General features: G+C 47.1%; 1 protein-coding gene across 3 annotated transcripts in view; it reads left to right on the top strand.

Moving 5' to 3' along the window:
- Positions 1-24,383, top strand: part of LOC135511828 (carbohydrate sulfotransferase 15-like) — a 130,638-nt gene that overhangs the window by 48,062 nt on the left and 58,193 nt on the right. Inside the window, exons 1-2 of one of the 3 annotated variants that reach the window (XM_064933306.1) lie at positions 10,960-11,330; positions 15,487-16,678. In XM_064933306.1, coding sequence (XP_064789378.1) covers positions 16,190-16,678 — 489 coding nt within the window. In that variant the 5' untranslated portion in view covers positions 10,960-11,330; positions 15,487-16,189. Of the gene's footprint in view, positions 1-10,959; positions 11,331-15,486; positions 16,679-24,383 lie in introns of those variants that run through there. The other 2 variants (XM_064933308.1, XM_064933307.1) reach the window with 2 other exon arrangements.

Raw genomic sequence — 24,383 nt, 5'->3', positions numbered from 1 at the left:
GTGTTCTATATAGGGAATAGGGCTCTGGTCAACAGTAGTGTTCTATATAGGGAATAGGGCTCTGGTCAACAGTAGTGTTCTATATAGGGAATAGGGCTCTGGTCAACAGTAGTGTTCTATATAGGGAATAGGGCTCATGGACACTGGCTGGTTGCTCTCCCCCTGCGGAGGATTCATGGGTTTCATGTTCTCCCCAGAGGCCAGTGTCTGACTTCCTCTGGATGGATTACACTTTGATCTGGAGAGAGACACACACACACACACACGCACACACACACACACACACACACACACACACACACACACACACACACACACACACACACACACACACACACACCCCGTGGACGCTGCTAAATGAAGGACCGTTCATAATAATGGCTGGAACGGAGCCGATGGAATGGTATCCAACCCATAGAAACTATTCCACCCCTGCCTTTACCACAACCCCTTCCTCCCCCAAAATAGGTGCCACCAGCCTCCTGTGACGCACCCACAGCTTATGTGATGGTGATTTCATCTACATTAGACTGATCTCAGGTCAGTCTTGGTAATATATCACAGCAGTAGACCGGTATTTAAATCCTGCAGGTCTTCACCAGGCCCCCAGTGTCTGGTCTGAAGCGTGAAGTCACCAGGCCCCCAGTGTCCGGCCCCCAGTGTCTGGTCTGAAGCGTGAAGTCACCAGGCCCCCAGTGTCTGGTCTGAAGCGTGAAGTCACCAGGCCCCCAGTGTCCGGTCTGGAGCGTGAAGTCACCATGCCCCCAGTGTCTGGTCTGAAGCGTGAAGTCACCAGGCCCCCAGTGTCCGGTCTGGAGCGTGAAGTCACCAGGCCCCCAGTGTCTGGTCTGAAGGTTGAAGTCACCAGGCCCCCAGTGTCTGGTCTGAAGCGTGAAGTCACCAGGCCCCCAGTGTCCGGTCTGGAGCGTGAAGTCACTAGGCCCCCAGTGTCTGGTCTGAAGCGTGAAGTCACTAGGCCCCCAGTGTCCGGTCTGGAGCGTGAAGTCACCAGGCCGCCAGTGTCCGGTCTGGAGCGTGAAGTCACCAGGCCCCCAGTGTCCGGTCTGGAGCGTGAAGTCACCAGGTCCCCAGTGTCCGGTCTGGAGCGTGAAGTCACCAGGCCCCAGTGTCCGGTCTGGAGCGTGAAGTCACTAGGCCCCCAGTGTCCGGTCTGGAGTGTGAAGTCACTAGGCCCCCAGTGTCCGGCCCCCAGTGTCCGGTCTGGAGCGTGAAGTCACCAGGCCCCCAGTGTCCGGTCTGGAGCGTGAAGTCACCAGGCCCCCAGTGTCCGGTCTGGAGCGTGAAGTAGCAAGGCCAATAAACCCTGGTCTGACCTAGAAAGCCTATGGAAATTACAATCAGCAGAACGGCCAAACCCGCATAAAATGTGACGGACGTTATGGCCCCTAAAATGTGTTTATTATGATCAAGTTCAATCCCCACGTTGAATTATTTTACAGTTGGCAACACACAGAGATATTTAATTAAATCGATGCAGTCCTGGATGGAGTCCATATGTGACTCAGCAGAATGCTATAGTGTCTCACTCGACTAGATTATGTCTTGATCCCAGGTCAGCCCTAAATACGTTCCCTATGTGACTCAGCAGAATGTGTTGGATGGCACAGTGTCTCTATAACAGTGTCTGACCTGACCACTAGATTATGTCTTGATCCCAGGTCAGCCCTGGGTAGGTTCCCTCTGTGACTCAGCAGAATGTGTTGGATGGCACAGTGTCTCTATAACAGTGTCTGACCTGACCACTAGATTATGTCCTGATCCCAGATCAGCCCTGGGTAGGTTCCCTATGTGACTCAGCAGAATGTGTTGGATGACAACCCACAACCCATGGCTTCATGTCTTCTGAAGCAGCAGCTCAATGCTGAGCCGCCGTGAGGAATATTGATCTCCAGCCTTAACGTTGTGTAACTTAGATATCATTTACCTGATGGATTTCACCCGACTGACTGATGGCGGTTTGACGGAGCCTCGGGCCAGGTTCTCAGTTACCTTTCTCTGTTCTGTTCTCTGTTCTCTGTTCTGTTCTCTGTTCTGTTCTCTGTTCTGTTCTCTGTTCTGTTCTCTGTTCTGTTCTCTGTTCTGTTCTCTGTTCTCTGTTCTGTTCTCTGTTCTGTTCTCTGTTCTCTGTTCTGTTCTCTGTTCTGTTCTCTGTTCTCTGTTCTGTTCTCTGTTCTGTTCTCTGTTCTGTTCTCTGTTCTGTTCTCTGTTCTCTGTTATGTTCTCTGCACTGTTCTGTTCTCAGTTCCCTTTCTCTGTTCTGTTCTCTGTTCTGTTCTCAGTTCTGTTCTGTTCTGTTCTGTTCTGTTCTGTTCTCAGTTCTGTTCTGTTCTCTGTTCTGTTCTCAGTTCTGTTCTGTTCTCAGTTCTGTTCTGTTCTGTTCTCAGTTCTGTTCTGTTCTCTGTTCTGTTCTCTGTTCTGTTCTCTGTTCTGTTCTCTGTTCTGTTCTCTGCTCTGTTCTATTCTCTGCTCTGTTCCGCTCTGCTCTGTTGTGCTCCTGTTCTGTTCTGCTCCTATATGCTGTTGTCTAATTAATTTCATGCCTCAGTGGGATGTATTTACCCTGTCCTCATGAACACTGTTTATTCTACTGGAAACCCTTCATTTGAATTACACTGGGTGGTGTACGGAGACGTGGGGTGACGTGGGGAGAAAGACTGATAGCCATAAACATTGAGGGGAGGAGGGAGGGAGAGAGGAGGGAGGGAGGGAGGGAGGGAGGGAGGGAGGAGGAAGAGAAGGAGAGAGAGGAGGAAGGGAGAGAGAGAGGAGGAAGAGAAGGAGGGAGAGAGGAGGGAGGGAGGGGGGATAGAGGAGGAAGATAAGGAGAGAGAGGAGGGGGGGAGGGAGGGGGGATAGAGAGGAGGAACAGAAGGAGGGAGAGAGGAAAGAGGGAGAGAGAGAGGAGGGAGAGAAGGAGGGAGAGAGGAGGGAGGGAGAGAAGGAGGGAGAGAGGAAGGAGGGAGGGAGAGAGAGAGAGGAGGGAGGGAAGGAGGGAGAGAGGAGGAAGGGAGAGAGAGAGGAGGGAGAGAAGGAGGGAGAGAGGAGGGAGGGAGAGAGGAGGAAGAGGAGAGAGAGAGGAGGAAGAGAAGGAGAGAGAGGAGGAAGAGGAGGAGGGAGGGAGGGAGGGAGAGAGGTGGAAGAGAAGGAGGGAGAGAAGGAGGGAGAGAGAGAGAGGAGGGGAGGGAGGAGAGAGAGAAGGAGGGAGGGAGAGAGTGAGGAGGGAGGGGAGGAGGGAGGGAGAGAGGGAGGAAGAGAAGGAGGGAGAGAGAGAGGGAGGGAGGGAGAGAGTGAGGAGGGAGGGAGGGAGGGAGAGAGAGAGAGGAGGGAGGGAGGGAGAGAGGAGGAAAAGAAGGAGGGATAGAAGGAGAGAGAGGAGGGAGAGAGGAGGAAGAGAAGGAGGGGGGAGAGAGGAGGGAGGGATAGAGGAGGGAGGGGGGAAGAGAAGGAGGGAGAGAGGGAGGGAGAGAGAGGAGGGAGGGAGGGAGGGGGAAGAGAAGGAGGGAGAGAGGGAGGGAGGGAGAGAGGGAGAGAGGAGGGAGGGAGAGAGAGAGGGAGGGAGGGAGGGAGAGAGAATAGGGAGGGAGGGAGAGAGGGGAGGAAGATAAGGAGGGGGAGAGAGAGGAGGGAGAGAAGGAGGGAGAGAGGAGGGAGGGAGGGAGGGAGGGAGGGGGGAAGAGAAGGAGGGAGAGAGGGAGGAGGAAGAGAAGGAGGGAGAGAGAGGAGGGAGGGAGGGAGGGAGGGAGGGAGGGAGGGAGGGAGGGAGGGGGGAAGAGAAGGAGGGAGGGAGAGAGAGAGGGAGGGAGAGAGGAGGGAGGGAGGAGGGAGAGAAGGAGGGGGAGAGAGAGGAGGGAGGGAGGGAGGAGGAAGAGAAGGAGGGAGGGTGAGAGGAGGGAGGGAAGGAGGGAGAGAGAGAGGAGGAAGAGAAGGAGGGAGGGAGAGAGGAGGAAGAGAAGGAGGGAGAGAGGGAGGGAGGGAAGGAGGGAGAGAAGGAGGGAGAGAGAGAGGAGGGAGGGAGGAGGAAGAGAAGGAGTGAGAGAGAGAGGAGGGAGAGAGAGACAGAGAGAGAGAATTAATTTATTAATTTCGTGTCATAAGTGATGCATGATCTCACGCTCGTGTCTGTGCCCCCCTTGCCTGTGGTGTGTGTGTGTGTGTGTGTGTGTGTGTGTGTCATGGAGGAGGCCTCATCTAGATGGTTAATAATGACTGTGAGTTTCTGTTGAAAACAGAAGTCTGTGGTATGCGTGTGTTGTGTGTGTGTGTGTGTGTGTGTGTGTGTGTGTGTGTGTGTGTGTGTGTGTGTGTGTGTGTGTGTGTGTGTGTGTGTGTGTGTGTGTGTGTGTGTGTGTGTGTGTGTGTGTGTCATGGAGGAGGCCTCATCTAGATGGTTAATGACTGTGAGTATTCTGTTGAAACAGAAGTTTCAACTCTGCATCGTTGGAAAGGGCTCGTAAGCAGTGGAGACAAAGAACATTTGATTTTTATTGATATGATGACTCAGCTGTTAGTCTCATCTACTGAGCCACGACCCAGTGTGATTACAGACACTCAACTTCAACTGCTGTGTGATTAGTAGACTCAGATCACCCATATCACACTCCATCCCTCTGTCCAGACTGGTTCGATCCTGTCTGTAATGAGTCCTATCTGTCCAGACTGGTTCGGTCCTGTCTGTAATGTATCACATGACTAGATCAGAATGTCCTATAGATATCCTCATATCCCTAGAAGTAGTGTCCTATATCCTCATATCCCTAGAAGTAGTGTCCTATATCCTCAGATCCCTAGAAGTAGTGTCCTATATCCTCATATCCCTAGAAGTAGTGTCCTATATCCTCAGATCACTAGGAGTAGTGTCCTATATCCTCATATCCCTAGAAGTAGTGTCCTATATCCTCATATCCCTAGAAGTAGTGTCCTATATCCTCATATCCCTAGAAGTAGTGTCCTATATCCTCATATCCCTAGAAGTTGTGTCCTATATCCTCATATCCCTAGAAGTTGTGTCCTATATCCTCATATCACTAGGAGTAGTGTCCTATATCCTCATATCACTAGAAGTAGTGTCCTATATCCTCATATCACTAGGAGTAGTGTCCTATATCCTCATATCCCTAGAAGTTGTGTCCTATATCCTCATATCACTAGGAGTAGTGTCCTACAGATATCCTCATATCACTAGAAGTAGTGTCCTATATCCTCATATCACTAGAAGTAGTGTCCTATATCCTCATATCCCTAGAAGTAGTGTCCTATATCCTCATATCCCTAGAAGTAGTGTCCTATATCCTCATATCCCTGGAAGTTGTGTCCTATATCCTCATATCCCTAGAAGTAGTGTCCTATATCCTCATATCCCTGGAAGTTGTGTCCTATATCCTCATATCACTAGGAGTAGTGTCTTATATCCTCATATCACTAGAAGTAGTGTCCTATATCCTCATATCACTAGGAGTAGTGTCCTATATCCTCATATCACTAGAAGTAGTGTCCTATGTCCTCATATCCCTAGAAGTTGTGTCCTATATCCTCATATCACTAGAAGTAGTGTCCTATGTCCTCATATCCCTAGAAGTTGTGTCCTATATCCTCATATCACTAGAAGTAGTGTCCTATATCCTCATATCTCTAGAAGTAGTGTCCTATATCCTCATATCCCTAGAAGTAGTGTCCTATATCCTCATATCCCTAGAAGTAGTGTCCTATATCCTCATATCCCTAGAAGTAGTGTCCTATAGACATCCAGTATCTTTCAGGTGAAGGACACAGATAGTAAAGCTTGGAAAGAAGGCAAGATAACCTCATGCTGTTGAATCTTCCAACTGTTTATTGACTGGTACTCAAAATCTGTCTGTCTGTCCGTCCGTCCAGCTAGCCGGTCTGTCCTTCCTGTGTTGTTGGTGGAATGGGACCAAGCTTCCATTTCCTGGACCTTGAGATGAGAGGAGTTCTCTAGATATGTCCAACATTCAGATCGATGAGAAGAGGCTGCTGTTAGGATGTCAGAAGATCAGTACAGAACTTGAAACCATTTGATTGTAACTTCATGATATCATTCTAACAGTAGCCTGTTACTATCCTCTCTGAGAACTCCATTCTAACAGTAGCCTGTTACTATCCTGTCTCTGAGAACTCCATTCTAACAGTAGCCTGTTACTATCCTGTCTCTGAGAACTCCATTCTAACAGTAGCCTGTTACCGCATGTCTCTGAGAACTACATTCTAACAGTAGCCTGTTACTATCCTCTCTCTGAGAACTACATTCTAACAGTAGCCTGTTACTATCCTCTCTCTGAGAACTACATTCTAACAGTAGCCTGTTACTATCCTGTCTCTGAGAACTCCATTCTAACAGTAGCCTGTTACTATCCTGTCTCTGAGAACTCCATTCTAACAGTAGCCTGTTACTATCCTGTCTCTGAGAACTCCATTCTAACAGTAGCCTGTTACTATCCTGTCTCTGAGAACTACATTCTACCAGTAGCCTGTTACCGCATGTCTCTGAGAACTACATTCTAACAGTAGCCTGTTACTATCCTGTCTCTGAGAACTACATTCTACCAGTAGCCTGTTACCGCATGTCTCTGAGAACTACATTCTAACAGTAGCCTGTTACTATCCTCTCTCTGAGAACTACATTCTAACAGTAGCCTGTTACTATCCTCTCTCTGAGAACTACATTCTAACAGTAGCCTGTTACTATCCTGTCTCTGAGGACTCCATTCTAACAGTAGCCTGTTACTATCCTGTCTCTGAGAACTCCATTCTAACAGTAGCCTGTTACTATCCTGTCTCTGAGGACTCCATTCTAACAGTAGCCTGTTACTATCCTGTCTCTGAGAACTACATTCTAACAGTAGCCTGTTACTATCCTGTCTCTGAGAACTACATTCTAACAGTAGCCTGTTACTATCCTGTCTCTGAGAACTCCATTCTAACAGTAGCCTGTTACCTCATGTCTCTGAGAACTACATTCTAACAGTAGCCTGTTACTATCCTGTCTCTGAGAACTACATTCTAACAGTAGCCTGTTACCGCATGTCTCTGAGAACTACATTCTAACAGTAGCCTGTTACTATCCTGTCTCTGAGAACTACATTCTAACAGTAGCCTGTTACCTCATGTCTCTGAGAACTACATTCGAACAGTAGCCTGTTTCTATCCTGTCTCTGAGAACTCCATTCTAACAGTAGCCTGTTACTATCCTGTCTCTGAGAACTACATTCTAACAGTAGCCTGTTACTATCCTGTCTCCGAGAACTACATTCTAACAGTAGCCTGTTACTATCCTGTCTCTGAGAACTCCATTCTAACAGTAGCCTGTTACTATCCTGTCTCTGAGAACTCCATTCTAACAGTAGCCTGTTACCTCATGTCTCTGAGAACTCCATTCTAACAGTAGCCTGTTACTATCCTGTCTCTGAGAACTACATTCTAACAGTAGCCTGTTACTATCCTGTCTCTGAGAACTACATTCTAACAGTAGCCTGTTACCTCATGTCTCTGAGAACTACATTCTAACAGTAGCCTGTTTCTATCCTGTCTCTGAGAACTCCATTCTAACAGTAGCCTGTTACTATCCTGTCTCTGAGAACTACATTCTAACGGTAGCCTGTTACCTCATGTCTCTGAGAACTCCATTCTAACAGTAGCCTGTTACTATCCTGTCTCTGAGAACTCCATTCTAACAGTAGCCTGTTACTATCCTGTCTCTGAGAACTACATTCTAACAGTAGCCTGCTACCGCATGTCTCTGAGAACTACATTCTAACAGTAGTCTGAACTATATTCTAGAACAAATGTAAGCATTCTGGAAGGTACTAGACTACACAGTGCTGTTCTGTACTGTATGTTAGCCCCTGTCTCCTGCCAGAGAGGGCTGTTCTGTACTGTATGTTAGCCCCTGTCTCCTGCCAGAGAGGGCTGTTCTGTACTGTATGTTAGCCCCTGTCTCCTGCCAGAGAGGGCTGTTCTGTACTGTATGTTAGCCCCTGTCTCCTGCCAGAGAGGGCTGTGAGAAATACCCGGGTGAAGCCTGCTGGATAAAGGATTATTGTTATCAGAAAATTATATTTCTCACTCAGCAGCCCCCAGATCACACAGTGGTCCATAGACCCCTATACATGGGCCTCCCGAGTGGCGCAGTGGTCTAAGGCTGTGCCACTAGAGAACCTGGTTTGAGTCCAGGCTCTGTCTCAGTGGTCTCAGGCTGTGCCACTAGAGAACCTGGTTTGAGTCCAGGCTCTGTCTCAGTGGTCTAAGGCTGTGCCACTAGAGAACCTGGTTTGAGTCCAGGCTCTGTCTCAGTGGTCTAAGGCTGTGCCACTAGAGAACCTGGTTTGAGTCCAGGCTCTGTCTCAGTGGTCTAAGGCTGTGCCACTAGAGAACTTGGTTTGAGTCCAGGCTCTGTCTCAGTGGTCTAAGGCTGTGCCACTAGAGAACCTGGTTTGAGTCCAGGCTCTGTCTCAGTGGTCTAAGGCTGTGCCACTAGAGAACCTGGTTTGAGTCCAGGCTCTGTCTCAGCGGTCTAAGGCTGTGCCACTAGAGAACCTGGTTTGAGTCCAGGCTCTGTAGCAGCCAGCCGCGACCAGGAGACCCATGGGGCGGCGCCCAATTGGCCCAGCGTCCAACACATTGGTGCGGCTGGGTGTTGTGTCAAGAAGCAGTGCGGCTTGGTAGGGTTGTGCTTCAGAGGACGCATTGCTCTCGACCTTCATCTCCCCCGAGTCCGTAGGGGAATTGCAGCAATGAGACAAGACTGTAACTACCAATTAGATACTAGTTATTACTAACTACCAATTAGATACTAGTTATTACTAATTACCAATTAGATACTAGTTATTACTAATTACCAATTAGATACTAGTTATTACTAACTACCAATTAGAAACCACTGAACTGGGGAGAAATAAGGGACAGAAAAATACAATAATAATAATAATAATAATATGTTATTGTGCCCTTGAGCAAGGCACTGAACCTCAATTGCTCCTGTAAGTCGCTCTGGATAGGAGCGTCTCCTAAATGACTAAAATCAATTTTTTATTTCAACATGTCACACTGTGGAGTGAGTTTATGGTACTGTACGATCTAACAGATGTTACACATTCAACACCAGGGCAACAAGAAAGAGAAGCCACTTCCTCAAACCTTTGGTAAAGAGTATTAACGGGATGGGCAGGCTGGGCTGCAGTTGGGCCTGATAATGACACTGCTTGTTCAATTCAAAGCAATAGACAAATCCTCCAAGGCTATACTCTCTCTCAGAGAGAGGGGGCGAGAGAGAGAGGGGGCGAAAGTGCGAGGGAGAGAGCGAGAGAAAGAGAACAAACTGTACTGTAACTGATTAACAGGAAATTGCTAAAAAAGTTGTCCTAATCCTTACAGACCTCCTTGTGTTGTCGTTGACTTGCATGCTGGGAAAAGATAAAACTGCCTTTAAAAAACTATTTCCCTATCCTTCTCTCTCTCTCTCTCTCTCTCTCTCTCTCTCTTCTCTCTCTCTCTCTCTCTCTCTCTCTCTCTCTCTCTCTCTCTCTCTCTCTCTCTCTCTGTCTCTCTCTCTCTCTCTCTCTCTCTCTCTGTCTCTCTCTCTGTCTCTCTCTCTCTCTGTCTCTGTCTCTCTCTCTCTGTCTCTCTCACTCTATCCTCTCTCTCTGTCTGTCTCTCTCTCTGTCTCTCTCTCTTTCTCACTCTATCCTCTCTCTCCCTCTCTCTCTCCCTGCCCTGTACTGAACTGCTGTTCTACACTGCCCTGTTCTACAATGTACCCATGTTGTCTGATATGAATGTACCCATGTTGTCTGATATTAATGTACCCATGTTGTCTGATATGAATGTACCCATGTTGTCTGATATTAATGTACCCATGTTGTCTGTTATTAATGTACCCATGTTGTCTGATATTAATGTACCCATGTTGTCTGTTATTAATGTACCCATGTTGTCTGTTATGAATGTACCCATGTTGTCTGATATGAATGTACCCATGTTGTCTGATATTAATGTACCCATGTTGTCTGATATTAATGTACCCATGTTGTCTAATATTAATGTACCCATGTTGTCTGATATGAATGTACCCATGTTGTCTGTTATTAATGTACCCATGTTGTCTGTTATTAATGTACCCATGTTGTCTGGTATTAATGTACCCATGTTGTCTGATATGAATGTACCCATGTTGTCTGATATTAATGTACCCATGTTGTCTGGTATTAATGTACCCATGTTGTCTGATATTAATGTACCCATGTTGTCTGATATTAATGTACCCATGTTGTCTGATATGAATGTACCCATGTTGTCTGGTATTAATGTACCCATGTTGTCTGATATTAATGTACCCATGTTGTCTGATATGAATGTACCCATGTTGTCTGGTATTAATGTACCCATGTTGTCTGATATTAATGTACCCATGTTGTCTGATATTAATGTACCCATGTTGTCTGATATTAATGTACCCATGTTGTCTGATATTAATGTACCCATGTTGTCTGGTATTAATGTACCCATGTTGTCTGATATTAATGTACCCATGTTGTCTGATATGAATGTAAATGTAATCAGCAAGTTTCAATGCAAGCTGCCCTCTCTGTTACCTGGTTCCTGACTCAAGCATACAGACACAAACATACCCGGGAGGCACACACACACACACACACACACACACACACACACACACACACACACACACACACACACGCTCACACACACACGCTCACTCACACACACACACACACACACACACACACACACACACACACACACACACACACACACACACACACACACACACACACACACACACACACACACACACAGACGGAGAGAGAGAGATACATCAGATAGTCAGCACTTTTACCAGGATGTTAGCAACATCCTGAGTACAGCCCGATCCGCTCTGTGGCGGAATATCTGCATCAATTACAGCTTTTGGGACGTTGTTGACACGTCTGCTACTAGTATGATAAGACAAGAGGGGGGAGACAGAGAGAGAAAGCTTTACTAGACTGACTCAGAGAGAGAGAGAGAGAGAGAGAGACTGTAGCCTCAGTGAGAGAGAGAGAGAGAGAGAGAGACTGTAGCCTCTGTGAGAGAGAGAGAGAGAGAGACTGTAGCCTCTGTGAGAGAGAGAGAGAGAGACTGTAGCCTCAGTGAGAGAGAGAGAGAGACTGTAGCCTCAGTGAGAGAGAGAGAGAGACTGTAGCCTCAGTGAGAGAGAGAGAGAGAGACTGTAGCCTCAGTGAGAGAGAACTTTAAAGTTATGGATTCAGCAGGAACAACAGTTGGTCTACAATGGAAGTGTATGTATAATGTATAATGTGTAATGTGTACTGTATAATGTGTTTCATCGTTGTTGTGATTGAGAGGTTTTCTCCATATAATCACTTCCACGGCTTTGGTTCAGGATGAATTGGACAGAATTGTCAGCTGATTTTAAAGGGGGAAACGTCGCCAGTCAGTTTGGGTGGAAGAGTCTGTGATTGGATGAAACCTGACGTAGTTCTTTGTTCTCACTCATTCAATCCTTCCTCTTCCAGGTCACAAGAAGCTTTACAATCTCAAAAAAATTATGGGTTATTTGTACGACCCAATTGTTGGGTTGCTGGGTTATGGGTGCTGGGTTATGGGTTATTGGTGCTAGGTTATTGGTGCTGGGTTATTGGTGCTGTGTTATGGGTGCTGGGTTATGGGTGCTGGGTTGTGGGTGCTGGGTTATGGGTTATTGGTGCTGGAATATGGGTGCTGGGTTATGGGTGCTGGGTTATTGGTGCTGGGTTATGGGTTATTGGTGCTGGGTTATGGGTGCTGGGTGATGGGTGCTGGGTTATGGGTGCTTGGTTATGGGTGCTAGGTGATGGGTGCTGGGTTATGGGTTATTGGTGCTAGGTTATGGGTTATTGGTGCTGGGTTATGGGTTATTGGTGCTGGGTTATGGGTTATGGGTTATGGGTTATTGGTGCTGGGTTATGGGTTATTGGTGCTGGGTTATGGGTTATTGGTGCTGGGTTATGGGTGCTGGGTGATGGGTGATGGGTTATTGGTGCTGGGTTATGGGTTATTGGTGCTGGGTTATTGGTGCTGGGTTATTGGTGATGGGTGCTGGGTAATCGGTGCTGGGTTATTGGTGCTGGGTTATTGGTGCTGGGTTATTGGAGCTGGGTGATGGGTTATTGGTGCTGGGTTATGGGTGCTGGGTGATGGGTGCTGGATTATTGGTGCTGGGTTATGGGTGCTGGGTTATGGGTGCTGGGTTATTGGTGCTGGGTTATGGGTGCTGGTTTATTGGTGCTGGGTTATGGGTGCTGGGTTATGGGTGCTGGGTTATGGGTGCTGGGTTATGGGTGCTGGGTTATGGGTGCTGGGTTATGGGTGCTGGGTTATTGGTGCTGGGTTGTGGGTGCTGGGTTATGGGTGCTGGGTTATTGGTGCTGGGTTATTAGTGCTGGGTTATGGGTGCTGGGTTATTGGTGCTGGGTTATGGGTGCTGGTTTATTGGTGCTGGGTAATGGGTGCTGGGTTATGGGTGTTGGGTTATTGGTGCTGGGTTATGGGTGCTGGGTTATGGGTGCTGGGTTATGGGTGCTGGGTTATTGGTGCTGGGTTATTAGTGCTGGGTTATGGGTGCTGGGTAATGGGTGCAGAGTAATGGGTGCTGGGTTATGGGTGCTGGGTGATGGGTGCTGGGTGATGGGTGCTGGGTTATGTGTGATGGGTGCTGGGTTATGGGTTATTGGTGCTGGGTGCTGGGTAATGGGTGCTGGGTAATGGGTTATTAGTGCTGGGTTATGGGTGCTGAGTAATGGGTGCTGGGTTATTGGTGCTGGGTTATGGGTGCTGGGTTATTGGTGCTGGGTTATGGGTGCTGGGTTATGGGTGCTGGGTTATGGGTGCTGGGTTATGGGTGCTGGGTTATGGGTGCTGGGTTATTGGTGCTGGGTTATGGGTGCTGGGTAATGGGTGCTGGGTTATGGGTGCTGGGTTATGGGTGCTGGGTTATGGGTGCTGGGTTATGGGTGATGGGTTATGGGTGCTGGATTATGGGTGATGGGTTATGGGTGCTGGGTTATGGGTGCTGGGTAATGGGTGCTGGGTTATGGGTGCTGGGTTATGGGTGCTGGGTTATGGGTGCTGGGTTATGGGTGATGGGTTATGGGTGCTGGGTTATGGGTGCTGGGTTATGGGTGCTGGGTAATGGGTGCTGGGTTATGGGTGCTGGGTTATGGGTGCTGGGTTATGGGTGCTGGGTTATGGGTGATGGGTTATGGGTGCTGGATTATGGGTGCTGGGTTATGGGTGCTGGGTTTTTGGTGCTGTGCTAGAGGCATAGATGAGTAGGGGGGGGGCGTGGCTTTCGGAATAGTTATTTTCGGCCACCCGTGAGAGTAAATGTCAGTCCTGTTAATCTGTTCTGTAGTATATAGTATAGTATAGTTATCACATTAAGGTCAGACATTGACATTTTATGCAGATTTAATGACGCTTACAGAAATGTATGAGTTGCCTAAAAGCCGATGTAAATGTTTGGTTACAACAAGGTGGTGTTCCTTATTATAAAAGTAATTAATCATTTTAATATTATAGAAGATAGTGTAAAACAAACAAAAAACATTTGTATTTGCAGTGTATAATATTTAACATTGATGAACAGGAATTACATTTACTCTCACGGGTGGCCAATAAGATCTAGCTGAAAGCCACACCCCTAATAAGCCATTCGTCCTGAAAACAACCTAAGGAGTACATTAAAAAAGACCCATGGAAGTTAATATAACCAGCTGATTGGTCGACCCAGCATGAAAGTTAATATACCCAGCTGATAGGTTGACCCAGCATGAAAGTTAATATACCCAGGTGATTGGTCGACCCAGCATGAAAGTTAATATACCCAGCTGATTGGTCGACCCAGCATGAAAGTTAATATACCCAGCTGATTGGTCGACCCAGCATGAAAGTTAATATACCCAGCTGATAGGTTGACCCAGCATGAAAGTTAATATACCCAGGTGATTGGTCGACCCAGCATGAAAGTTAATATACCCAGCTGATAGGTCGACCCAGCATGAAAGTTAATATACCCAGCTGATAGGTCGACCCAGCATGAAAGTTAATATACCCAGGTGATTGGTCGACCCAGCATGAAAGTTAATATACCCAGGTGATTGGTCGACCCAGCATGAAAGTTAATATACCCAGCTGATAGGTCGACCCAGCATGAAAGTTAATATACCCAGGTGATTGGTCGACCCAGCATGAAAGTTAATATACCCAGCTGATAGGTCGACCCAGCATGAAAGTTAATATACCCAGGTGATTGGTCGACCCAGCATGAAAGTTAATATACCCAGCTGATAGGTCGACCCAGCATGAAAGTTAATATACCCAGCTGATTGGTCGACCCAGCATGAAAGTTAATATACAGCTGCTGATTGGTCGACCCAGCATGAAAGTCAATATACCCAGGTGATTGGTCGACCCAGCATGAAAGTTAATATACCCAGCTGATTGGTCGACCCAGCATGAAAGTTAATATACCCAGCTGATTGGTCGACCCAGCATGAAAGTTAATATACCCAGCTGATAGGTCGACCCAGCATGAAAGTTAATATACCCAGGTGATTGGTCGACCCAGCATGAAAGTTAATATACCCAGGTGATTGGTCGACCCAGCATGAAAGTTAATATACCCAGCTGATTGGTCGACCCAGCATGAAAGTTAATATACCCAGCTGATTGGTCGACCCAGCATGAAAGTTAATATACCCAGCTCATGGTTAATTGGGTAATCCCAACAACCTATCTTGTTTAGTTATTCACACAGCCTTACTGGCTGGGTCAAAATAACCCAGGGTGTGTTCTGTCCAGTATTGACCCCGTGTTGGGTTACTAAATAACCCAGGGTGTGTTCTGTCCAGTATTGACCCAGTGTTGGGTTACTAAATAACCCAGGGTGTGTTCTGTCCAATATTGACCCAGTGTTGGGTTACTAAATAACCCAGGGTGTGTTCTGTCCAGTATTGACCCAGTGTTGGGTTACTAAATAACCCAGGGTGTGTTCTGTCCAATATTGACCCCGTGTTGGGTTACTAAATAACCCAGGGTGTGTTCTGTCCAATATTGACCCAGTGTTGGGTTACTAAATAACCCAGGGTGTGTTCTGTCCAGTATTGACCCAGTGTTGGGTTACTAAATAACCCAGGGTGTGTTCTGTCCAGTATTGACCCAGTGTTGGGTCACTAAATAACCCTGGGTGTGTTCTGTCCAGTATTGACCCAGGGTTGGGTTACTAAATAACCCAAATTGGGTTGTTTTTAATCCAGCATTTTTTAGATTGTGGATGAATCAGCTATAAACTTAAGTATAAAGTCATTTTTAATAGGAAACAGGAAGTTCTACTAGAAGTCCACTTCCTTCTTCTCTGTCACTCATCCCTCTTCTTCTTCTTCTTCCTCTTTCCAGGGCTCCAGTAGTGGTTGAGGAGGTGGTCTGTCTGCACACAGTATCCCACCCCCAGCATGGATGATCCTCCTGGGCCACAACCGTCATACTCCTCCTCCCATCTCACTGGCTCCTCCTCCCATCTCACTGGCTCCTCCTCCCATCTCACTGGCACCACCACCACCACCTCTCCTTCTCCTCCACCACCACCACCTCTCCTTCACCTCCACCACCAGGTCTCTGAGGCTGAGCAAACCTAGCCGGGCCTCCACCACCCCACCATTACCCCACCCCACCACCCAGACCCAACCACCCAGACCCAACCACTCTGCCTCCACAGTGGGTCCTCAGACCTAGCCAGCCCACCATCACCCCACCACCCAGACCCAACCACCCTGCCACCACAGTGGGTCCTCAGACCTAGCCAGCCCACCATCACCCCACCACCCAGACCCAACCACCCTGCCACCACAGTGGGTCCTCAGACCTAGCCACCCCACCATCACCCCACCACCCAGACCCAACCACCCTGCCACCACAGTGGGTCCTCAGACCTAGCCACCCCACCATCACCCCACCACCCAGACCCAACCACCCTGCCACCACAGTGGGTCCTCAGACCTAGCCAGCCCACCATCACCCCACCACCCAGACCCAACCACCCTGCCTCCACAGTGGGTCCTCAGACCTAGCCAGCCCACCATCACCCCACCTGTCTGTCACCATGACACACATGGACTACGAATACACCCTGTTGGGTTCCTCGATGGAGGACTACAGGAAGAGACCTCTGAAACCACAGGTGGACGACAGCCCCATGAGCCTGTTTGCCGTGCTGGAGCTGAAACGGGACCCTCTCCATCTCCACGGACCCTGGCCCTGGTGCACCCTGGGATGTGGTGCGAGCACCCTGACCTGCTTCAGGAAGGTTAAACTGTACGGCTTCCTGTTCGGCCTCGCCGTCATGTTCCTCATCATGGCTTCCTATATCCTCACTGGGGACAAGAAGGGCCTCCTCTTGACCCCGTCCCCATATCACTCCTCTACGGTGCCGAACTCGGGGTCCGGCACTGGGCCCGACCCCTTTAATGTGTCTTCTGCCAAGGACTACGCTACCGTTAAGCTGGTGGTGAAGAACCTAGCGTCCAAGGTGGAGTTCAGTACTACCAGACAGCTGCCGGAACGCGAGGCGCTAATACACAGTGAGCCACATGTAAGTACTGCACTGGAGTGTGTGTGTGTGTGTGTGTGTGTGTGTGTGTCTCTCTGTGTGTGTGTCTCTCTGTGTCTCTCTGTGTGTGTCTGTGCCTCTCTGTGCCTCTCTGTGCCTCTCTGTGCCTCTCTGTGTGTGTGTCTTTCTGTGTCTCTGTGTGTGTGTGTCTGATCTTGCATCATATTGATCTGTATCTTAATTAAAAGTCTCAACAAAATAGAATTGTCGTAGATTGTTTGGAAAGTTTAATTCTATTTACATTCACACCAGGTTCAATGATAAATAACTTTCAGAACATTCCCATATTCTAGTGTCCCAATTCGTTGGCCGAAATAACAATTGGCAACACATCCTTCAGGATCCAAACAAATAACTTAGTACCAAAACAACGTGAGATAATTCCAATGGAAGTCAGGCAGGAACAGGAAGGGCTGAACTCTGATGTTACACAGGTACTTAATAAGTGGGAGGAGGGGTTTGCTCGTTTGTTCTCCGGTAAGGACAATGTGGCGCATCTTGGGGAATAATCGTATAAAGACACATGTTCCCTGAAAACTAAACACCTTGTCAAAACACTATTTGGATGTCAGACACTTGACCTGCAGAATGGTATAATTATATAGTCAACTAATGATCAACCTGACAACCAGACAGATAATGACTTGGTGTAGAAGATGGAGCCCAATGATCAACCTGACAATCAGACAGATAATGACTTGGTGTAGAAGATGGAGTCTAATGATCAACCTGACAACCAGACAGATAATGACTTGGTGTAGAAGATGGAGTCTAATGATCAACCTGACAACCAGACAGATAATAACTTGGTGTAGAAGATGGAGTCTGATGATCAACCTGACAACCAGACAGATAATGACTCGGTGTAGAAGATGGAGTCTGATGATCAACCTGACAACCAGACAGATAATGACTTGGTGTAGAAGATGGAGACTAATGATCAACCTGACAATCAGACAGATAATGACTTGGTGGAGAAGATGGAGTCTAATGATCAACCTGTCAACCAGACAGATAATGACTTGGTGGAGAAGATGGAGTCTAATGATCAACCTGACAACCAGACAGATAATGACTTGGTGTAGAAGATGGAGACTAATGATCAACCTGACAATCAGACAGATAATGACTTGGGGTAGAAGATGGACACTAATGATCAACCTGACAACCAGACAGATAATGACTCGGTGTAGAAGATGGAGACTAATGATCAACCTGACAATCAGACAGATAATGACTTGGGGTAGAAGATGGACACTAATGATCAACCTGACAATCAGACAGATAATAGCTTGGTGTAGTAGATGGAGACTAATGATCAACCTGACAATCAGACAGATAATGACTTGGTGTAGAAGATGGAGACTAATGATCAACCTGACAATCAGACAGATAATGACTTGGGGTAGAAGATGGAGACTAATGATCAACCTGACAATCAGACAGATAATGACTTGGTGTAGAAGATGGAGACTAATGATCAACCTGAAAACCAGACAGATAATGACTTGGTGGAGAAGATGGAGACTAATGATCAACCTGACAACCAGACAGATAATGACTTGGTGTAGAAGATGGAGACTAATGATCAACCTGACAACCAGACAGATAATAGCTTGGTGTAGAAGATGGAGTCTAATGATCAACCTGACAACCAGACGAATAATTACTCTGTGTAGAAGATGGAGTCTAATGAGCAACCTGACAACCAGACAGATAATTTATTTTATAGAAACAGCTATTAATATAGGTCTTTTTCAGTTTTGATTTGGTAAAGAAATGATTGAGTTCACTAAGCAATTCTAAATATCTGGGTCCTTTACTTTTCTATACGCTAAACATCTGCCCCCCCCTCCCGGGCAGACTCAGCAAGTAGAGCTCTCGGGGGAGTTATAGGACAAACCAAACCACTCAAAGATATTGGTTATGCTTCGTATTCCAAAAGGTATCAGACATGCGTGTGTCCTCTTCTGGACTATTCAGCAGGAGTGTGAGGTGCTAAGAGGAACATGTCCATAACAGAGCAGTACGTTACTGTTTATACGCCCACAGGTTTGCACCAACAGTGTTTTGCACCTATTACTTGTAATAACTGGGGACCCTGTGAGGGGAGATGGAAGGCGTGTATGGTGAGACAGGTGTGTGCCTTTCCAAATCTTGTCCAGTCAAATTTAATTTATCACAGGTGAACTCCAATCAAGTTGTAGAAACATCTCAACGATGATCAATGGAAACAGGATGCACCTGAACTCAATTTAGAGTCTCATAACAAAGGGTCTGAATACTTAAATAAATAAATAAGCTTTTTCTGCTTTTGTTTTTTTGCAAATTTACAAGAATTTCTAAAAACCTGTTTTTGCTTTGTCATTATAGGTTATTGTGTCTAGATTGTTGAGCATTTTTATTTCATTTAATCCGTTTTAGAATGAGGCTGTAACGTAACAAAATGTGGATAAAGGGAAGGGGTCTGAATACTTTTCCGAGTGCACTCTATATAGTGCACTACTTTGGGCCCTTAGGGACCTCTGGTCAAAACCAGTGAACTATGAAGGGTATAGGTTGCCATTTGGGACGCGTCAAGCCTCACTTCACTGATTGGCTCTATCACTTCCTATTCCTGGCCCAGCCGTCTCACCTCAACGCCTGATTAAATTAAATCCTTAATGCTCTATAGATAATGGCTGGTGCCAAGGCTGTTGGCATCCAGGGCCGGCCCTAGCCTTTTGGGGGCCCTACACACAACATTTGGCTGGATTGCCTACCCACCTCGCAAAGAAACATGTATGTTTCCTGTCATTCTACACATTTGACCTCCCTCTCTCTCTCTCTCCCTCTCTCTCAACCTCTCCCTCTCTCTCAACCTCTCCCTCTCCCTCTCTCCCTCTCCCTCTCCCTCTCTCTCTCCCTCTCCCTCTCCCTCTCCCTCTCCCTCTCTCTCTCTCTCTCCCTCTCCCTCTCCCTCTCCCTCTCTCTCTCTCTCTCTCTCTCTCTCCCTCTCTCTCTCTCTCTCTCTCTCTCCCTCTCTCTCACCCTCTCTCTCTCTCTCCCACTCTCTCCCTCTCCCTCTCTCTCTCTCCCTCCCTCTCTCTCTCTCCCTCTCTCTCTCTCTCACCCTCTCTCACCCTCAACCTCTCTCTCCCTCAATTCAATTCTCTCTCTCAAACTCTCTCTCTCCCACTCTCTCTCTCTCTCTCTCTCTCGCCCTCTCCCTCCCTCTCTCTCTCTTTCTCCCTCTCTCTCTTTCTGTTACTCTCTGTCAATTCAATTCAAGGGGCTTTATTGGCATGAGAAACATATGTTAACATTGCCAAAGCAAGTAAGGTAGATACTCCCTCCCTCCCTCCCTTTCTCTCTCTCTCTCTCTGTCTCTCTCCCTGGTCAAATAGTTAGTCACGGTGTACTGTCGATTTAGGGCCAGATAGCACTGCATTTCACTTTGTGTTCGTCTTTGTCTCTCTCTGTCTCTCTCTCTATGTCACTCTCGGTCTCTCTCTGTCTCTCTCTCTTTGTCAATTCAATTGTCAATTCAAGTGCTTTATTGGCATGGGAAACATGTGTTAACATTGCCAAAGCAAGTAAGGTAGATAATATATAAAGTGAATATATAAAGTGAAATAAACAATAAAAATTAACAGTAAACATTACACATACAGAAGTTTCAAAACAATAAAGACATTACAAATGTCATATTATATATATATATATATATACAGTTTAACAATGTACAAATGGTAAAGGACACAAGATAAAATAAATAAGCATAAATATGGGTTGTATTTACAATGGTGTTTGTTCTTCACTGGTTACCCTTTTCTCGTGGCAACAGGTCACAAATCTTGCCGCTCTGATGGGACACTGTGGAATTTCACCCAGTAGATATGGGAGTTTATCAAAATTGGATTTGTTTTCGAATTCTTTGTGGATCTGTGTAATCTGAGGGAAATATGTCTCTCTAATATGGTCATACATTGGGCAGGAGGTTTTTTAATTTTTAATTTATTTATTTCACCTTTAACAACAAGTTCTCATTTGCAACTGTGACCTGGCCAAGATGAAGCATAGCAGTGTGAACAGACAACAACACAGAGTTACACATGGAGTAAACAATTAACAAGTCAATAACACAGTAGAAAAAAAGAGAATCTATATACATTGTGTGCAAAAGGCATGAGGAGGTAGGCGAATAGTTACAATTTTGCAGATTAACACTGGAGTGATAAATGATCAGATGGTCATGTACAGGTAGAGATATTGGTGTGCAAAAGAGCAGAAAAGTAAATAAAAACTGTATGGGGATGGGGTAGGTAAAATTGGATGGGCTATTTACCGATAGACTATGTACAGCTGCAGCGATCGGTTATCTGCTCAGACAGCAGATGTTTGAAGATGATCAGTGAGATACACCTGCTGGAGCGCATGCTACGGGTGGGTGTTGCCATCGTGACCAGTGAACTGAGATAAGGCGGAGCTTTACCTTGCATGGACTTGTAGATGACCTGGAGCCAGTGGGTCTGGCGACGAATATGTAGCGAGGGCTAGCCGACTAGAGCATACAGGTCGCAGTGGTGGGTGGTATAAGGTTCTTTAGTAACAAAACGGATGGCACTGTGATAAACTGCATCCAGTTTGCTGAGTAGAGTGTTGGAAGCTATTTTGTAGATGACATCGCCGAAGTCGAGGATCGGTAGGATAGTCAGTTTTACTAGGGTAAGTTTGGCGGCGTGAGTGAAGGAGGCTTTGTTGCGGAATAGAAAGCCGACTCTAGATTTGATTTTAGATTGGAGATGTTTGATATGAGTCTGGAAGAGTTTACAGTCTAGCCAGACACATAGGTACTTATAGATGTCCACATATTCTAGGTCGGAACCATCCAGGTTGGTGATGCTAGTCAGGCGTGCGGGTGCAGGCAGCGAACGGTTGAAAAGCATGCATTTGGTTTTACTAGCGTTTAAGAGCAGTTGGAGGCCACGGAAGGAGTGTTGTATGGCATTGAAGCTCGTTTGGAGGTAAGATAGCACAGTGTCCAAGGACGGGCCGGAAGTATGCAGAATGGTGTCGTCTGCGTAGAGGTGGATCAGGGAATCGCCCGCAGCAACATCATTGATATATACAGAGAAAAGAGTCGGCCTGAAAATTGAACCCTGTGGCACCCGCATAGAGACTGCCAGAGGACCGGACAGCATGCCCTCCGATTTGACACACTGAACTCTGTCTGCAAAGTAGTTGGTGAACCAGGCAAGCCAGTCATCAGAAAAACCGAGGCTACTGAGTCTGCCGATAAGAATATGGTGATTGACAGAGTCGAAAGTCTTGGCCAGGTCGATGAAGACGGCTGCACAGTACTGTCTTTTATCGATGGCGGTTATGATGTCGTTTAATACCTTGAGTGTGGCTGAAGTGCACCCGTGACCGGCTCGGAAACCAGATTGCACAGCGGAGAAGGTACGGTGGGATTCGAGATGGTCCGTGACCTGTTTGTTGACCTGGCTTTCGAAGACCTTAGATAGGCAGGGCAGGATGGATATAGGTCTGTAACAGTTTGGGTCCAGGGTGTCTCCCCCTTTGAAGAGGGGGATGACTGTGGCAGCTTTCCAGTCCTTGGGGATCTCAGACGATATGAAAGAGAGGTTGAACAGGCTGGTAATAGGGGTTGCGACAATGGCGGCGGATAGTTTCAGAAATAGAGGGTCCAGATTGTCAAGACCAGCTGTTTGTACGGGTCCAGGTTTTGCAGCTCTTTCAGAACATCTGCTATCTGGATTTGGTTAAAGGAGAACCTGGAGAGGCTTGGGCGAGTAGCTGCGCGGGGGGGGGCTGTTGGGCGAGGTTGAGTAGCCAGGAGGAAGGCATGGCCAGCCGTTGAGAAATGCTTGTTGAAGTTTTCGATAATCATGGATTTATCGGTGGTCACCGTGTTACCGAGCCTCAGTGCAGTGGGCAGCTGGGAGGAGGTGCTCTTGTTCTCCATGGACTTCACAGTGTCCCAGAACTTTTTGGAGTTAGAGCTACAGGATGCAAATTTCTGCCTGAAGAAGCTGGCCTTTGCTTTCCTGACTGACTGCGTGTATTGGTTCCTGACTTCCCTGAACAGTTGCATATTTCGGGGACTATTCGATGCTCTTGCTGTCCGCCATGTTTTTGTGCTGATCGAGGGCAGTCAGGTCTGGAGTGAACCAAGGGCTATATCTGTTCTTAGTTCTGCATTTTTTGAACGGAGCATGCTTATCTAAAATGGTGAGGAAGTTACTTTTAAAGAATGACCAGGCATCCTCAACTGATGGGATGAGGTCAATGTCCTTCCAGGATACCCGGGCAGGGTCGATCAGAAAGGCCTGCTCACAGAAGTGTTTTAGGGAGCGTTTGACAGTGATGAGGGGTGGTCGTTTGACTGCGGATCCGTAGCGGATGCAGGCAATTAGGCAGTGATCTCTGAGATCCTGGTTGAAGACAGCGGAGGTGTATTTGGAGGGCAAGTTGGTCAGGATGACGTCTTTGAGGGTGCCCTTGTTTACAGATTTCGGGTTGTACCTGGTGGGTTCCTTGATGATTTGTGTGAGATTGAGGGCATCAAGCTGAGATTGTAGGACTGCCGAGGTGTTAAGCATATCCCAGTTTAGGTCACCTAACAGAACAAACTCTGAAGCTCGATGGGGGGCAATCAATTCACAAATGGTGTCCAGGGCACAGCTGGGAGCTGAGGGGGGTCGGTAGCAGGCGGCAACAGTGAGAGACTTATTTCTGGAGAGAGTAATTTTAAAAATTAGTAGTTTGAACTGTTTGGGCATGGACCTGGAAAGTATTACTTTCTTACTTACTTACTTTGCAGGCTATCTCTGCAGTAGACTGCAACTCCTCCCCCTTTGGCAGTTTTATCTTGATGGAAAATGTTATAGTTGGGTATGGAAATGGCCTTCCTGAGCCAGGATTCAGACACGGCAAGGACATCAGGGTTAGCAGAGTGTGCTAAAGCAGTGAGTAAAACAAACTTAGGCTTCTGATGTTGACATGAATAAAACCAAGGCTTTTTCGATCACAGAAGTCAACAAATGAGGGTGCCTGGGGACATGCAGGGCCTGGGTTTACCTCCACATCACCCGTGGAATAGAGGAGGAGTTGTATGAGGGTGCGGCTAAAGGCTATCAAAACAGGTCGCCTAGAGCGTTGGGGACAAAGAATAAAAGGAGCAGATTTATGGGCATGGTAGAATATATTCAGGGCATAATGCACAGACAGGGGTATGGTGGGGTGCGGGTACAGCGGAGGTAAGCCCAGGCACTGGGTGATGATGAGAGAGGTTGTATCTCTGGACATGCTGGTTGTAATGGGTGAGGCCACCGCATGTGTGGGAGGTGGGACAAAGGAGGTATCAGGGGTATGGAGAGTGGAATTAGGGGTTCCATTGTAAACTAAAACAATGATAACTAACCTGAACAACAGTATACAAGGCATATTGACATTTGAGAGAGGCATACAGTAATCACAGGTGTTGAATGGGAGAGCTAGCTAAAACAGTAGCTAAAACAGTAGGTGAGACAACAACAGCTAATCAGCTAGCACAACAACAGCAGGTAAAATGGTGTTGACTAGGCAGAGAGGGTCGGATTAATTACACACAGAGACTGAGTGCGGCTGGGGCCGACAGATAAAACATAAACAAACAGAATGGAGTACCGTGATTAATGGACAG

This window comes from Oncorhynchus masou, chromosome 24, assembly GCF_036934945.1.
Source record: "Oncorhynchus masou masou isolate Uvic2021 chromosome 24, UVic_Omas_1.1, whole genome shotgun sequence".
Classification (NCBI taxonomy): Eukaryota; Metazoa; Chordata; class Actinopteri; order Salmoniformes; family Salmonidae; genus Oncorhynchus; species Oncorhynchus masou.
This window is presented reverse-complemented; position numbering and strand designations above follow the sequence as displayed.